This window comes from Leuresthes tenuis, unplaced genomic scaffold (assembly GCF_036924035.1).
Source record: "Leuresthes tenuis unplaced genomic scaffold, fLeuTen1.0.hap1 SCAF_15, whole genome shotgun sequence".
NCBI classification, from domain to species: domain Eukaryota; kingdom Metazoa; phylum Chordata; class Actinopteri; order Atheriniformes; family Atherinopsidae; genus Leuresthes; species Leuresthes tenuis.
Genome location: NW_027325369.1, coordinates 28994593 through 29011120, shown reverse-complemented (window position 1 = coordinate 29011120; position 16528 = coordinate 28994593). Strand labels below are relative to the sequence as shown.

The window sequence follows — 16528 nt, the reverse complement described above, 5'->3', positions numbered from 1 at the left end:
GTTGCTCACCATCCAAAGGTAACAATTTTGTTACTCTTAATACGTTGAGGAAGGGGAGAATGCTACCCCCTGTACCTCACGAAAGCCCTGGAGAGTCGAAGTTTGAAGACAGAGACAAACGGGATTCAACTGGATCTACAAATCAAGATGCAAAGGAGATAAAGGCAGCTGCACACATCCAGGTATCTCAGAGAGATGCACAAATGACACCGCAAAAAAAGAGAAATGTTACTGAACAAGTACCAGTGGAAGCAGTGAAAACTGATAAAATGGAGAATCAAGTAATGGACAATGAGACAGTATCACAGAGAAAAGAGAAAAATATTGAGAAGCAAGATTTAGCAGATAAAAAGTCCACCAGGAAACCAAAGAAAAATGCCAAAGGTGCAAAAGTTTCAAAAAAGAAAGACAAGGACAAAGAGAAATTATCTACAGATCAAAAGGTGGACTTTCCTGAACCTTTGGTAAAAGCTCACCAAGCTGCTTATGCCTTTTTGAATCCCAGCATAAACAAATATGATGTTCTACTTGGACTTTTGGAAGAAGTCACCCAAAGTCAAGTTTATGTTCAGCCAATGCTGGCCTTCATGGCTTTACGCTACGAGGAAATCATTCAGGGACTGGAGGAGATGGCAGACGAGGGAGAACATTTTTTAAAAGAAAATGGGGAAAATCTTGCTTGGCAAAGCCAAATGAAAAATCTCTCATCCTCTCATCCTCTGAAGCCGGGCTCTGCAAACAATACTGAGCACCCACCAGATTTGTTGCAGCAGCTGCTTCAGTACACCACACAAAGAATGAGAAATGTGAGTCAGACTGTTGGGGGAGTTGGGGACTCTTCTTTAGAGGAGGCAGTAGAGTACTTTGCTTCAGTCTCAGAACTTTTAGAGGAGAAACTGAAAGTCAAACGTGCAGTGGAGGCTAGATTAATGCAACTCTTAACCCGTATTGAAATGGCCTCTCTGCGCAAACCTGGGCCAGAGGATTCTGCTCTATTTAGTGAGGACAGTGGAATTGGGGCTGAGAATGAATCCCTCGCTGGATCTGAAAAACGCCACAGACGAGAGAGTTGTGGGTCCACTGGAACAAATAGAACCACTGTCAGTCCAATGGGATACACCTCCATGAACCTCCAGGGACTGTTGAGGCAAAAGCATCAAAGTCAAATCAGCCCAAGTGTTTCACTCACCTCCCTGAACTCACTTGGTTCTACGTGTACCATAATGCCTAATGACCCAAGAGACTCATTGTTAGGATCTGTCTCCTTAGATGATGGGGAGGAGGATGACAATGATGAAGAGGATGTAAACAGAGTCATGGGAAACATTCAAGTAGCATTTAGAATGCGATCTAATTCTTCACCTGTTGATAGAGAAAAACATCCACAACGCCTACCTCCAAAGCGCATAGAGAATCCACGAAATGTAGAAATGACTCTCAAAATGAAAAATGCTATAAGTGGTAGGATACAGTTCGTTCCAAAACAGAACAGTAGTGCCAAAGCCAACACAGCAGGCAGCCCAAAAAACATTCGACGTGAATGGACAGACGAGGAGGTACGATCTCCAAAGAGGCCTCAATCAGCTGCCCCTGTCCGAAAAGCGGTAGTTAAAAGAAACCCAGCTACTAGAGGACAACGTTCCCGGTCAGCAGAATCTCTGCGGAGCAAAGGTGAAGATCATACCCTGCTTGAACTAGAAAGGACACAGAAGGATTTAAACCAAAAATTGCAGAAGATGAATAAAAACAAGGTCGGAGCAAATTCAAGGACTGCTTCGCTTAAACAAACTCAAGGAAACTCACCAGCACAATCTCCAGCGCTAAATCGTAAATATCCCTCATTAGGTAAGGACAGTAATCCCAAACTACTCAAAAACAAGGCAAGCCTAATAAGTTGCAACACTAAAAAGGAGGAACAAAGGAGTGAAGCGGAGGAAGATCAACAGAAAGACAACAAAACTTCCAAGGGCCCCATAAAAGCCACCCCCCCACCTAGCCCTCCTTTAGCACCACGGCCGTCCTCTGGCCTCCACAGAGGCAGGAACTCAGTCAAAAAGCTGATCGATACCTTCAGCCAAGGCATAGAGGAAATGGATGGTCCTAAAGTTCTTGGGCCTCTAAAGGGTGTGCGCAGGTGTGGTGTTCCAGTCTTACCTGGTTTAGGAAATGTAGAGGCTGTGCTCAGTGCTGGGGTTACAAGCTGTAGGCATGAGCCCACAGCATCAGATAAAACCGATTACTTAGATCTGGATAGTCTTCCTCCACCTCCACTGGAAGTATTAATGGACAATTCCTTTGAAAGTGCTCAGAATGGATCGACTGCAGCAGGAGATGGTGCTGCAAAAGTAGGAAAGTCACCTGTGTTAAAAAGGACTGCAGTATCACAACGACTGAAGGCCTCAGTTCAGTCTGTTACGGTGCTGCCAAGTAAAGGAGGTCTGCCTCAGTCTTCCAAGGTTATTTCTCCTGCAAGAGTAGACAAACAAGACATACCTGCTTTAACAAAGATCAGTCAACCAGATGCCCAACTGACAGATTCAGGAGTGGAAACAGATTCTTTATGTCAGCAAGCCAGAAAGATCATACACCTACAACAATCTTCAGACTCTAATTCAGAGAGATCATCAACAAATTGTTCGGCAACATCCAACAATCAAGGAGAACCAACAGATCTACGACACTGTGGCAACCTTTCAGTGCCTGGACCTAACACCACAGCATCTACAGTGCCTCCTTCTTCTGTAGCCAACAGTCAACCACCTGCCACTCCACCTATCTCTAGAGGACGAATGTTACCTTCCACACCTTCTACTCCAAGCAGCTTACATAGAAGACTTCCCAGTCCCCACAATTTTAAAAAACAACCTTCGCCACCCTCTTCAGCTAGCCCCCCTGTGAACAGGACACTTCCTACACCACCAACTGTTCAGAGGAGATTTCCAAGCCCGTTTGGAGCAAAGCAGAATATTTTAAACTCAAACTCAGTTCAATCATACCCTGTCAAAGCCCCATCTCCACCAGCATCGCCAAAAGTACAAAGATGGTCAAGGGAGAACAGCAATGATGACTCATCTAGTGCTCGGACATTTAGTAATGCACGTTCAGTCTTCTGCCCTGTGTCTCCATCCATGTTTGAAGCCCAGCCTTGTACAGTTCCCCAACCACCTCAAGCATGGACTTCTACCAGAGTCTCTTTTATCTCACGTACCTGGGGGGGTCGAGGTAGGTTTCCTGTGTCTGTTCAAGGACCTCGACCCTTCGTCCGACGTAGCCAATCAGACCGAAGAGCAAGTTTAAGTCTGCCATCACAATCACAAAGCATCTCAGTGGCTGAGAGTTGTGGGAGTGAGCCAGTAATATGTTCAAAGGGGTAAGATTTTACCACAGTTTTTTTTTAAATGTTTTTCTAAATAGTTAAACTGGGAATCCAGCTAGCTTGAGTAGAAGGCAACTGGGACTTTTTTCTTGGTTCTTAAAGATTAATGACAGATGAAACATCTTTAGTGACCAAGAAAAGAACTCCAGTTGCCTTCTATTCCAATTCTTGAGATGTCCAAGTTAACATGTTTTAAGAAAGAATAATAAAAAAAAAATTCTCTAATATAGACATTATGAGTATTTTCAATATTTGAACTGACATCTAATATCTATTAAATCTGTTGAATTCTTTGGATACTTTAGAGACTTTAGATAAAGGTTGATTTTTCTTTCAACACCACTGTCAAACTGACTCAAATCCACTTGGCACACTTCCCTAATTTCTAAAAACAATCTTCTTCATTCTCTCTTATAGGCTAGATGATGAACCAACCAGGGACAATGAATTATGGGGTAGCCAATCCGACCTCAGTGCTACAGCACGCTCTGCGTCACATCCGGACCTGTGTGTTGTTGGACAAGCCTTGCAGAGGGAGTAAAGGGGCCAACACAGAGCTAGTGGGATTATGGATTAGCAGGCCTTACTGAGGATTAAAGTTGATATTGTTTATTCTACCGTGAAGAAAAGAAGGGCTAATTCCGTTCACTCTGCTGAGGTAACACACCTCTACAAGATCTATTTTTAAGTGTGTTCCTATTTAGGTTTATTGGAGTTAATTTATTGCTGTGGATCTCTACATTTGTAACGTGTCTGTGTTTAATCAAGCTCTTGAGTTTCATGTTTACAACATGCAGGACTCATCCTCTAGTTATGGAAAGAAGCAATATTTGTGTAAAACACAAGGTTGATCAAGTGTACTCAGTTCATTCAGTTCAGAGTTTATATAATCAAAATTAGTAGCTGTGTCCTGAAACAGAAAAAAAAAGATGAAATAGAGGTTTAGGGACAAATATATAACAGAATTGTACCAACAAATTACTGACATACAGCTAACTGAGTGAACTGACAATAAACTGAGGGTTGTTTATGATTTTGGGGATTTTTCTTCAATAAGTTTTTTTTAAACATTTTTTCCTTTGTTGTAATTTGTCTGAAGCTAACATGGCACAAACATCAGCCATCACTTTCCATGTTTTTTTAAGCTTTTATTTTCCTGTTTGTCATTTTTACTATTTGTTCATGAAGTAAATACATTCACTTCACCCTGTCTATGCATCTATCATCAATTGTACCTCATTATTACCCACTTTTAAAAACAACATAAAACCTGTCCTTGAGTGACTACTGGTTCAATACCGCTCAGATTCATACTGACAAAGATAGGTTCAGAATTTTAGCTAAGCATGTTAGCATGCTAATATTTACTTGGATCTGAATACAGTCACCTTAATACGAATTGGTCATAAAGTATATTAGTGGATAAATATAATTTCTGATCTGCAAATAATGCTACATCAATCAGACTATGGCCATTTTTACAGTACTCTAAAATGACAAATTCACACTTAAGTATTAACTATTTAGTGAGTAGTGAGTAATTTTGCAGCGATTTTTGCACAACTTCTGACAGAGAAGCCTTTAATAGCTACGTTTGAAAGTAGGACCCTTGTATTAGGACCTCGGCTAACATCAACTCAATACGTGGTTCTGCATCTTAAAACTGTTTCAGTACAAGTAAATGCCTTTGACTGAGGTCCTTCAGGTGTCCATTACACTGATATTGCTCATTTAAACACAATGATGGGAAGTCACAAGGAACAACTTAATTGACAAAGCCATTAAAACTGCGAATTCTGGAATAAAGTCTTGAAAATAGTGTTGAAGCTCAAAGGCAAATACGCAAAAAGTGCTGCAAAAGCAATGCTTATCTCAGTAGTCTAACAAGCGGAGTTTTTACCTCATACAGGCCTGATGCATACAGAGACAACTGGCAGTGTAGAAATCTCTCGTATCTCTCGTAGAGCGACTGATGTCTGCAAACGGTCATAGAAATTCAGACGACAGAGCCCTTTAACAAGCAATTTAATTACTTTAACAGAGAAAATGGGAATATATGGGTCTTTTAATGGCAGAGAAACGTTTATTGAGATGTAAAATTCCACTGGGCAGCAGTTAGTAATGTAGACCATTAGTGTATTGATAAAATCCTCATCTCTTTAAGGAGGCAATGGTATTTAAAGCTGAAATGGCTTGTTATAAAATGTCATGGAGAGTGGAGGTCAGAGCTCAAGGGTTCTCTTGAGGGAAAGAATTCAACTTATAATTCAACAGCAATGTACATGCTATGTGAGGAATGTCATCCCCACTGAGAGCTGTTTTAAGCCCCTGCAAAGCGGACCATACCAGTGAAAGTGGACTCCAGTGATGTTTAACCCTGTTTCATGTGGATCAAGTACATGAAATTAAAATTATGGCCTGTGTGGCAAGTGCTGGTGTTCATTTTAACATTTGGTTTGAATCATGCTTTGAGATGAAGCTGCAACTATTTTCCTACAAGCCAAGAACAAAATAATAAAATACACTTTTGGCAACCAGTAACTCAAATCATGACAAGCTGCTGCTTTGATGTGAGAATTAAAGAAAAAGAGCTCATATGTGTTAAGCTACTTGTATACTCTCCATTTTAAGTATTTATAGCATCATATTCGTACTGCCTGGTCTTTCAAGTGTAACCAAACAAGCAACAATATGTAAACAGACTTCCTGAAATACAGACAAATGGACCCCTCAGGAAGTTCACACAAGAGAAAAAACTCTTCTTCGCCACACTTGAGTGTACTGGGGTGATGGCACTGAGTCAGTGCAATGAAAAAAGGCTTGAAAAGTGTTTTCACACAGTCCTTTTCAGCAAAGTATCACCTAAAAATGTTACAGTAAAATAAGTATAAATAGATGTTGGAGACAGTCCTGCAGTATTTTCGGCCCAGCCTTGTTAGCATAATACACATTATCTCGAACATTTCTCTTGTAACATGTTACGGCATGTTCCAAAGTCAGCATAACACCATCTGTATTGCCACATGGAAGTTGAGAAAATGTGTAAAGCTCCACCATATGGTGTTCTCTCAAACTACTATGAAGCTTTTGAGGTTTGAATTGTTATACGTGCAAAAAATTGTCATATCTCTTTTGAGCGTTGTTTAACTTGGCTTGCTGTCATTAATCCTTTCTGATTCTCCAAATGACTATTTCAGATAAATAATTGGAATAGATGAATGAATAGATAAACCTACATAACCTTTTTGTCATGAAGACTTTTTTCTTTTTAGTTGAAGTAAGGTCTACATGGAGTAGAAATGAGCTTGTGTGTCTGGCCTCACCCTTAAGGATAGAGAATGAGAAGGTTTTCCATGCTGTGTGAACGGGGCCGACATCTTTTAAGGAATGGTCTCTCATTGCTGTCGGTGTTGACCGGCTAGTTTTTGTTTCATTTGGCTAAAAACAGACAAATCTAATAAAGCAGGGAAGTAATAGAAAAAGAAAAAGGAGAGAGAAGATGGTATTTACCTAAAATATATATATGTTGGTATATATTAGCCAGGTGGTAGAAAGTCAAAGAAAGCTCTAAGGAAACCATATGTTAATAAAAAATAGAACCAGAAGACAGATGTGTTGTTCTGCACATACACTCGGTACCGCAGACACCTGCCCAGAAAACCCTCCTAACAGTGCTGCTAAATGCAAAATCTGCTCATTGAAAAATTGGTATTGTGTAAAACTACATTTGTACAAATACATGAATTCTTTTTTAAGTTTTTTAAGTCACTATATTGATAATGATGTGTTTTATTGTTGAAACTTGCAGTTTTCACTCTATGATTCGATGTTTGTGATTATATTTTAACCTTTAACTGTCACTACATACAACTGTTTTTCTCTTAAATAGTTTGAATTGTGACAGCTGGTGTGGTTTGTTGCATACAGATTTTCTTTACCCTTCTGCGAGTGATGAATGATTACTTGGCATTAACAGGGGTCTGAACCACCTCAATAGATGAAGGCAACTGTTAAAGCAGGTCAGTATTTCTTTAAAACAATTTAAAACGATCAAGCACAGAAAACTTGCTTGCCTGCAGTGAAGCCTTTTCTCCACCAGAGGTGTGTCTCACTCCACAATCCATCACCTAATGGCCCTCTGCAAATGAAATCTGGCAAGGATTCAAAAACATTGACGAATTGGAAATTAACTCCCACGTACTCTCCCTGTTTGCCTTGGATTATGACTTATCATTAAATTCTCTGAAGTAACAGACAGCACACAAAGTGAAATATAGCCTATAAGAACAGGGAATGAGGCCAAATATTCTAGCGCAGAAAATATAGCATTGATACAGAGGATATGATAAATCTGATAAATCCAAGTCTTCTCCTGAGAGACATGAATACAAATGTGTGAGTTGCCCTAAAGGGATTACAGTGAATAAAACAATCTTCATATTGATGAGGGAATGCTGACATAGGAATTGTCCATTTATTCATAATAATGTTGGTTATATTCTCTCAGTCATCACTGGCCAACTCTTCATCTGAGATAATTCCCTTGGAGAGAGATAAAACTTTAAGAATCTTGTTGGCCTGCTCTTGTGTACAAGATTAAGCTTTTATTTGAAATGTTATTAATGAATATTTAATCAAACAAATCTAAACGGTGGCGCCAGCAACACAAGCTTAAAAGTAGGGGGACAGACAAAGAGAGAAGGAAAAGTTAACTTAGAAGAACAGAGAATTCTGGAAGATTCTGTAATCAGCCGATAACTGATTTGAAATAAAAAGGACATCTACCAATGACTTGGTGTTTCCAAGCAAGGGTGGATCGTTGTGCCAAATTTCGTCAAAGAATCATCAGTCAATTAAATGCAACTTAGGTCTTTACATTGCAAAGATTCAGGAAGTCTCAGGAAATCTCAGTAGGGCCTAGACTGGAAATGACTGTTAGTGGGAACCACAATTATCAATATTGTCACATGGTCATTTTCTACTAAAATTCTGTAATATGTCTCATAGAAAACAATAAATATCCTTCAGTAACTCCCTTGAAATATTATGCATATATAGCAATACAATTATGGCAAATTAAGCAGCATTTTGTAATTAATACAATGTTTTAAATTAAGTAAACTATCACTATTAAGACGTGTCTTCAGTTGGCTAAGGTTACATGCTGCCATTCCGACATCTCGCCATTCCGACATTGGCCTCCAATTGTCGGAATGGCGACACTTAATTTTTTACTAAACGTCCCGCCATTCCGACACGTTTTTCCTCCTATGGTCGGAATGGCGGTATGTTTTTTTTTTTTTTTAACATACCGCCATTCCGACAGTTCCTTTTAATAGCTATGTTTTACCCAAAACATTTTACACTAATGAAGGCTGATATGCCGGTGCGCGTATTTGCGCCGGCATATCAGCCTCGCAAACAAACTTTAATAATCTATTATCAAAATACCCTGAAATGTCAAATATAAAATGTCTGCTTAATCAGTTTCAGTCTCACCAGAGTTACATTAATATCTGTATTTTTATATTTGACATTTCAGGGGTTTTTGATAATAGATTATTAAAGTTTGTTTGCGGGGCTGTGGCTGTGTATGTGCAGAATTTGTGCGTCAAACTTTAGGGCGTATTTGCGCCGGCATATCATTAGTGCAAAATGTTTTGGGTAAAACATAGGCTATTAAAAGGAACTGTCGGAATGGCGGTATGTAACCGCTAGCTAGCTAGCAGGCCATTAGGTTAAAGTCTATGGTCCAGTTATGGCAGGAAATTTATAAGTAAATTCAAATTAGTAAAATTGGGGATTTTTACTTGACGAAGACAGATAATTTACTCTTTTTACATGGTTTCACTCCTAAGACAGAGAAATATGGAAAGTGCTAATTTAAGCTAAAGGATACAAGTCAATGCTTTAAGAGTAACACACTCATTGATCAAAAGAAACCATTGGACAATGCCAAACCAGACCAGTCACCTGAGAGTATGTTCTCCTTAATTGATGCCACTTTAAGAGATGGTTGTGAGTCGTGATTGTTTTGCTTATCACAACTGGCACAGAGAATGGCTTTGAGATTTAATTTCTGTTGCTTTGGAAAAGGGAAGTTCAAAGTGTGATTGCTTCAGGCGAAACCTGCTGTGAAAGCCTCATAGCTACAACAATCCTGTCCTCTCATGGGTAACATATTGATTGTATCCTCAGCTTTCAGCAAAATGGAAACAGTTTTCACCTTAAGCACAGCAATCAGAGAAGATTTTGATCTCAGCTTGGGTGTCTTGCTTGAAGATTATTACAACTGGATGTTTTTATAAGGGGGAAGCTACAGAGTGGAGAACAGCAATGTGTGCAAACACAATTCTAAAAACAGGAATAATTTGGGGGGAAAGGGATATACTGTATAAATAAACCAGAGCTTGAGCAGTGTTTGCATTCGGTTGCAAGAACTGAATGAGGCGTTGTTGCGTGAAAGAGAACAATGGGAAGTTAATTTCTTGTGAACTATCAGCGTAGCCTGATTATGTTCTCTTATTTACTTAAAGCTGAACATCCTTTGCTTTTATAAACAGTAAAAGAAACACTTAAACAAACTATAATGGCATGTTTTGTCTCTATTAACATTTCTGTCAAGCTTATACATTATTCTACTAACCCTGAAGTGTTTATAATAGGTATACAGACAGTTATGAATGTTTTATAACACTGTTGAGCACGTGTTTAAGGATGTTTAATGACAAGCAATTACAGAGGAGAGGAAATCTTTACAGTGTTAAAAATAAACGATTATACACATGAAGAAGGGCAGGTTTGCGAGAGCTATACATGTGTTAAATGCAAATTTGTTAAAAGCTGAACTTGAAATTTTTATGCTTGACGTGGGGATTTGATAATAAATCCTCTCATGTTAGATTTCATTGAGTGATTTTAATTGCTCCTCATGGCATTAATCAGTTTTCACAACTTTAAATCAAATGAATAAATATGTTATACATAGATATGAATATAGATACTATTTGACATATGTATATGTTTAGTTATTAAATAGATAAATTTGCCTTGGGCTGCATGGTGGTGTGGTGAATAACGCTGTCACAGCACAAGAGTTTCTGGTTAGAAACCTGGCTTAGGCCGTTCTATGTGGAGTACGTACATTCTTCCTGTGCACATGGCTTCTTGTATGGATACTCTGGCTTCCTCCCGCCGTGCAAAAACATGCACGTTATGTCATTTATGGAATAAATGACTGGAATGGATTAAACGGGTATAGAAAGTGGATTAACTGGAAAGTTCAATAAATATCAGTAAAGTCTCTTAGAATCAATCCCATTATGATTAACATGTTGGTTAAAAGAAACAGTATATTTTAGTGTATAGACACAGTAGAAATACAGAAGGCATTGAATATTTTTACGCTTATCTAGAAGGTTGTCACTCTTAACTTGAGTCATGCCCACGAGCATAAACAAATCTGTTTAAAAGGTTCATTTGCATCTTATTGCTGTATAGCCATGTGTTACAAGCAAATATCTTAAAACGTCACTGTGATACTTTCTTTTGTACTGTTTGTAAAACCAGCAACTGAAAGATGAACAGTTTTCACTATTTTTTGTGGCAGATGTTAAAACACACAGTAAGAGCTGCAGATATTCTCTAGATCTGAAAATGAAGTGGCCAACTTCTCTGCTGAGAAAACCAGGCACAGATGGTACACCTTATCAGTGAGGCTAACAAAGCAATTACTGTAACATTTACTTCCCTTTTAATACAAAAATTGTTCAGCATTAGAGGTTAATGACGGGTAAAGTAATCCATTAATGTTTTTCAGTATTTTGGTTTGTTTCTCGGTTAATGGGATGAAGCAAATACTTTCTGAATGAGTCTTCCTCATAATTACCTTCTTCACATTTTTAATGCCTGTTTGCACAGCATCAAGGGGGGAGAAATCAACATTTGCCTCGGTCTCCTGCTTTTTGGTGGATGTCACCGCTCAACAGTGGATTCCTCCGACTGGATCTGACTTCATATTGTGCCACTGGAACAGCCACTGGGACATAACAACGTCATATAACTGAACATTGATTAAAACCTTGGTTAATCATTTTTTAACAATAAGCAAACTGTTGAGTGGTTAAGAGCCTTTTGTCCCCCATGCTGGAAGATGGTAAATAACCAATAATGTGTGCTTTTACTAAATGCATCAATTTAATCTATAACTTCCTGCTGTTTTCCATAATGAACTCTATAAGATATTTCTGATAAAACTGTCTGATGTTGTGTCTGAGCATTTAAATATCTAACATCTACTCCCAAAGATCTATTTTTAGTCAAATTTTTAGAAAATGTAAATAAAAAATAGGAGACTTTTCTGAAAGTACAATAGATATTAAACTTGATAACATTGGAAGAGGTTTTATTTAACACTGCAGTACCGAAACAGTTTTTATCGAGTAATAATGTGTTAAAGACAGCTGGGGATAAGCTTTTAATTTAATTTAATTTGATCTTCTTCACAATTAAGATGGCTTCATGGCTGTTTTAGACTTATTTGCTGTTCTGTATTTACACTCTTCGACAGTTTATATCAAGCACAAACATATTATTAATCATAATTATTATGTGGACAACACCCAGATACATTTGTCACATTGAAAAATCCATTTAAAAATGCTAAAAGAATAAAATATATTTGCCACCTCTTCACTGAATAGTTTGACTCCCTCTCTGTGAATCTCCACCAAACAGCTATAATCAAATACGACGATGGAGCCATTTTTATGCATGGCTTACCGGGCTTTTGCAGTCAGGGCCCCATCATCTCTGAATATCCCTCACTGATGATCTGTTCAGTTATCTGTAACGTTTTTTTCAAATCACTTCCTAAACCTGATGTCTTTCAAAAAGGCTTTTGCTAATGTCATACAACATGATTTGCTTCTCTAATTATTTCACCATTTTTCGCACTCTTGACAAAAACAAACAAAACAAACAGCAACAAAAAAACCCACTAACATCCACAAAAATCGGGCTTTTATTAGAATTTGAGTAGTGTTTAGTCCCACATTAACTGATTCTGCAGCAGTCGCTGGTATCTATCATTCTCTGTCCCAACTGGCAGTGATGTTGTCACAGTTGTGTGTTTGAGAGGAACCAAACACAGGCTGAGCAGACAGGCAGGAGTGGAATATACGTGACCTTTAAATATAACACCAAACTGAAGTTAAACAAGACCTGACTGTGGCAGGAACAGGACTAAACTTTGCATGAGGAATAAAGCACAACAAAGGTGACAAGGTTCTGGCTCTGAACAACGACAACCCAGAACTATATGTATATGTCGGAGGAAGATAATGACAAAAGATGCAGGTGAGGCAGTCAACCAAGTATGGACAGATGTTAAACAAGAACAGGAAGTAATCTAAACACAGTGCACAAGGCAAAAAACTAAACACACAAAATAAAACTGGAAGCAAGGTAACTGATGCAGAATGTAAAACATGGAAAACCGATTGATTGACTGATAATTTCCATGTATCGCTAAGGTTTATTTGGCCTCATAAATCTCATACAGAGGTTGGACAAGATAATATGGACCATTCTCAACACTGTCAACAAAGAAATTGCTCGTTCAAGACACATCCTGCAAAGTATTTATAACAGCACTCCCACCTGCGAATGGTTAGTTAGGCCTTAAAAGCAAATGGTTAGATTTAGAATCAATGTACATGGTTAGGTCTACGAGTTAAAAAATTCATGGTTAAACACCTTTACAAACATACATGCAATGTCATGTCATTTTTCTTTTAATGCATCTTTTTCCAGATGATACATTGGCTTCAACATTCACAAGAGGACCCAACCATTCTCATCAGCACAAAACATGATATTTTGTTCAGGGGATGTGATGTTACAAGACACATCATGATAGGATAAATAACGTAAGACATTTAAACAAATTCTGCAGTTTTCACAAAATGAATCCAACAATGTTGGTCTCCCTCCAGTGGAACCCGGGTCATCCTGCTGTACAATGGCATAAATTCAAAGACTATGGACAGCCAAGATCAATGGAAAAAGAGAAAACTTATTCCATTCACCTGAACAGTAGCTGTATCTATTTAATATTGCATTTTTATTTCTAATATGATCATAAAGCAACTCTGCCCTCATCCTTCAGTGACTCCCCCAAGATGCCACGTTATTGTAACAATGAGCCAAACTATTCTCCATCTTGCTGAGCTGGCTTCATATTCCATTCACAAAATTCAAGACCAAAGCAAATACATGAAGTCCCCAGCGTTTCTCTTCATCCTGTTTCCACAGTCTGACTCGTCCGGCTGACTCATAGCTACTGAACTCTGTGGTCCGGTGAGGCTAAGCGAAAACATGACCCTCCAGCTCCCACAGATGCCTCTTATCAGACCCTGTGGGGTCCCAGTGTTGGTCCAGACATGGCAGCTCCCTGATAAAATTCCCTGATACCAATTTGTGTCACATGAATACAACCTGAAGGTGAGCACCAGCTGGCTGCGCCAACGCTGATGCAGAGATGTAGAAAACCTGGTCCAAGCAGGGAAGCATGAGCATGAAGAGATTATTGGTAAGAGGACGCTTTTTCTTCTTTTACATCCATCACAGATTTTACGGGATCTATAGAAGCTGTATTCTACAAATACGAACAGACATGAGTGAAAACTGCCACTTGATTGTGTGGGCCAAAGTGAAAATCTCAGTTTTCAGAGATGATAGCATGTCTCACTAACCTGGTGTGATTTGAATTCTCTGAAATATTTCTTAGTCACAGCTCATTCTGATTGAATATGTTCTTTTTTCTTTATGGCAGGGAAAGTCTGAGGCTTCAGAGATTAAGAAATACAGAACAAACTGCAGCTCCTAAATAGAAATACACACTCAACATCCAAGCGTAATTATTTCTCTTAGTTGAATCCCTTTCACAGTCAGAAAGAGCATGTTCAGGAGCAGGAGCTGAATAACAAAATCAATACACTGATTTACAATAGTTAAGCAGCAATGAAAGAAAACTCTCAAATTTCAAATGTTTTTGTCCAGAGCACCAGTGCTAAAGCAGGCAAAATCATTTTTAATCATGCAGTGTATGAGATTACTTAAACTACTTAGGGTCCCCATAGCGTTGAGTTTATGTTATGAATGAATCCATAAAAGATTAATCAAAACATCTACAGTTAAATCTGAATTTTGAAGCTCACGATTTTATGTTAAAACCTGTGATTAAAGTCATTGGGAGCCTAATCTCATAGACAGATAGCAAGCATACATTTAGATAAAGAATGCAATGATTTGTTTATAAAAACTCAAGTATATATGAAAATTACCGGTATATAATACAGTTCACAGACCACAAGAAGTGACTGTATAGTTTGAAACAACATGATGTACGCAAATGTAATCTAAGTCGGTCTCTTCCTGCTACTTGCATACAGCACTGTCTTTCATCTTCAACTGTAGATGGGCTCTCTTTGTTGTGTTATCTGCATGCCTTCAGGCTTTGACAGGCTTTCATCTTCTAACAATGTTGCTCACACAGAGTCGCGGATGTTAATTTTTGCAGTTGCTTGCTTGGGAATATTCAAAGTGGTTGTCACATGTGCTGTTATTTATGTAAATAACTTTATTATTGGATTAATTAATTCCTGCAAGTGTCAGGTATGAGAGGAAAGCAGAGACATTGACACTTTAAGTTGCGTTAAATCAGGGACTCTTCAAAAAGTGAAACGGAAGTAAGAAAGATTTAGATTACTGGCTGTAATGTGACTGAATAACAGAAGGGAGAGTGGCGTTTTTCACACACGTACAAAGAAATTATGTTCAGTGTGTTCATTGACCAACTTAATTGAGACAAACCAAGATCTGAAATTTGATGCAGCAACAGTGACAAAGAAAGTCAAAGAAAAAACATTTTAGAGGATTTCTACAATCAGCACATTAAGGCAAGAGTGGCTGGATTAGATTTAAAAGAAGCATCCACCAAAGGCTTAGTCTTTCTGAGGCAGGATGAGTCGTGACTCATCGCTTTGTGCCAAACCCAGTCAGAGAATCACCAATAAGTTTAAATAAATGAAAACTCTCTGTGCAAAATTGCACAGTGTTGTGTAACAAATAAGAGAGTCTATGAAAATGTCAGTAGATAAAGGCCAAGAGCAGAAACCACCGTTGAAGCATGACCTTTGAGCCCTCAGACAGCACTGAAAATCTGGCATGTCACCACGATCAGTAAAGCCACATGAGCTCAGGAGCACCTTAAAAAACATTTCCATGTAACACCACTGCATCCAGAAATGTAATCTGAAACTGTATTACACAAGGAGGAATCTATATTTCAACTCTGTGCAGAGTTATCTGAACACGAGCCCATCTGAGATGGACAGAAAGACAGTGGAGACGTGTTCTGTGGTCCACATTTCAGCTGCTTCATCTGGTTCCACAAAGATGAGAAAGACCATCCAGGCTGTTATCAGAAAATGGTGTAGAAGCCTGCATCTGTGATGGTATGGAGGTAAGAGGTGTATACTTGAATTTTGGAGAGATGGTTGCCATCATCAAGGTGATGTTTTTTCCTGGGGAGGCCGAGGTTATTTTAGCAGGACAATGCCAGACCTCATTCAGCACGACTTCCAGCAGCGTGGCTTCATACACACAGAGTGTGTGTGGTTTACTGGCCTGCCTGCAGTCCACATCTGTCTTCTAGTGAAAATGTATGTACTATGCACGGACTGTTGAGCTGCTGAAATCTTATATTCAGCAAGAATGGACACAGATTCTTCTGAAAGGCAGCAACAATTTTCAAAGTAACATTAAAATGATCAGAGAAGACATTTCTTCTGTACTACATTTGTGATTTATGTGGCACTTTGTGCATGCAAAAGATCTGCAAAGTCCACATCAAAAGAAGTTATTCTCTCCCGCAGTAGACACACAGCGTGAATGATAACTTGTTTGATAACTCTTTAATGACTTTCATTTAATATACTAAGGGTTTGACTGCTGATCTCTTCTCATCACTTCCACTTGACATGCTCTCAAAATAATTCTATCCTCAATTTCGACATCATCGCTCTCATCCAATAATTGTTTTACCCAGATTTTCTCAGTCAATTAGCCTGCTGTCTACATTCTTTAAAT

The 16528-nt window shown here is 38.6% G+C and overlaps 1 protein-coding gene across 1 annotated transcript; it reads left to right on the top strand.

Annotated features, from left to right (window-relative positions):
- Window positions 1–59: 59 nt before the first annotated feature.
- pcare1 (photoreceptor cilium actin regulator 1) lies at window positions 60–3917 on the top strand. The gene is made up of 2 exons (XM_072364818.1): window positions 60–3370; window positions 3794–3917. The coding sequence occupies exons 1-2, from the start codon at window positions 60–62 to the stop codon at window positions 3915–3917; spliced, it is 3435 nt and encodes a 1144-aa protein (XP_072220919.1).
- Window positions 3918–16528: the final 12611 nt, after the last annotated feature.

What these genes read in the sequence shown, in the direction of transcription:
- pcare1 (XM_072364818.1), top strand. Translation starts at nt 60, where the DNA reads ATGCTACCCCCTGTACCTCACGAAAGCCCTGGAGAGTCGAAGTTTGAA. An exon ending in CCAGTAATATGTTCAAAGGG is followed by an intron (nt 3,371 to 3,793) that starts GTAAGATTTTAC and finishes TCTCTCTTATAG; the next exon opens with GCTAGATGATGAACCAACCA.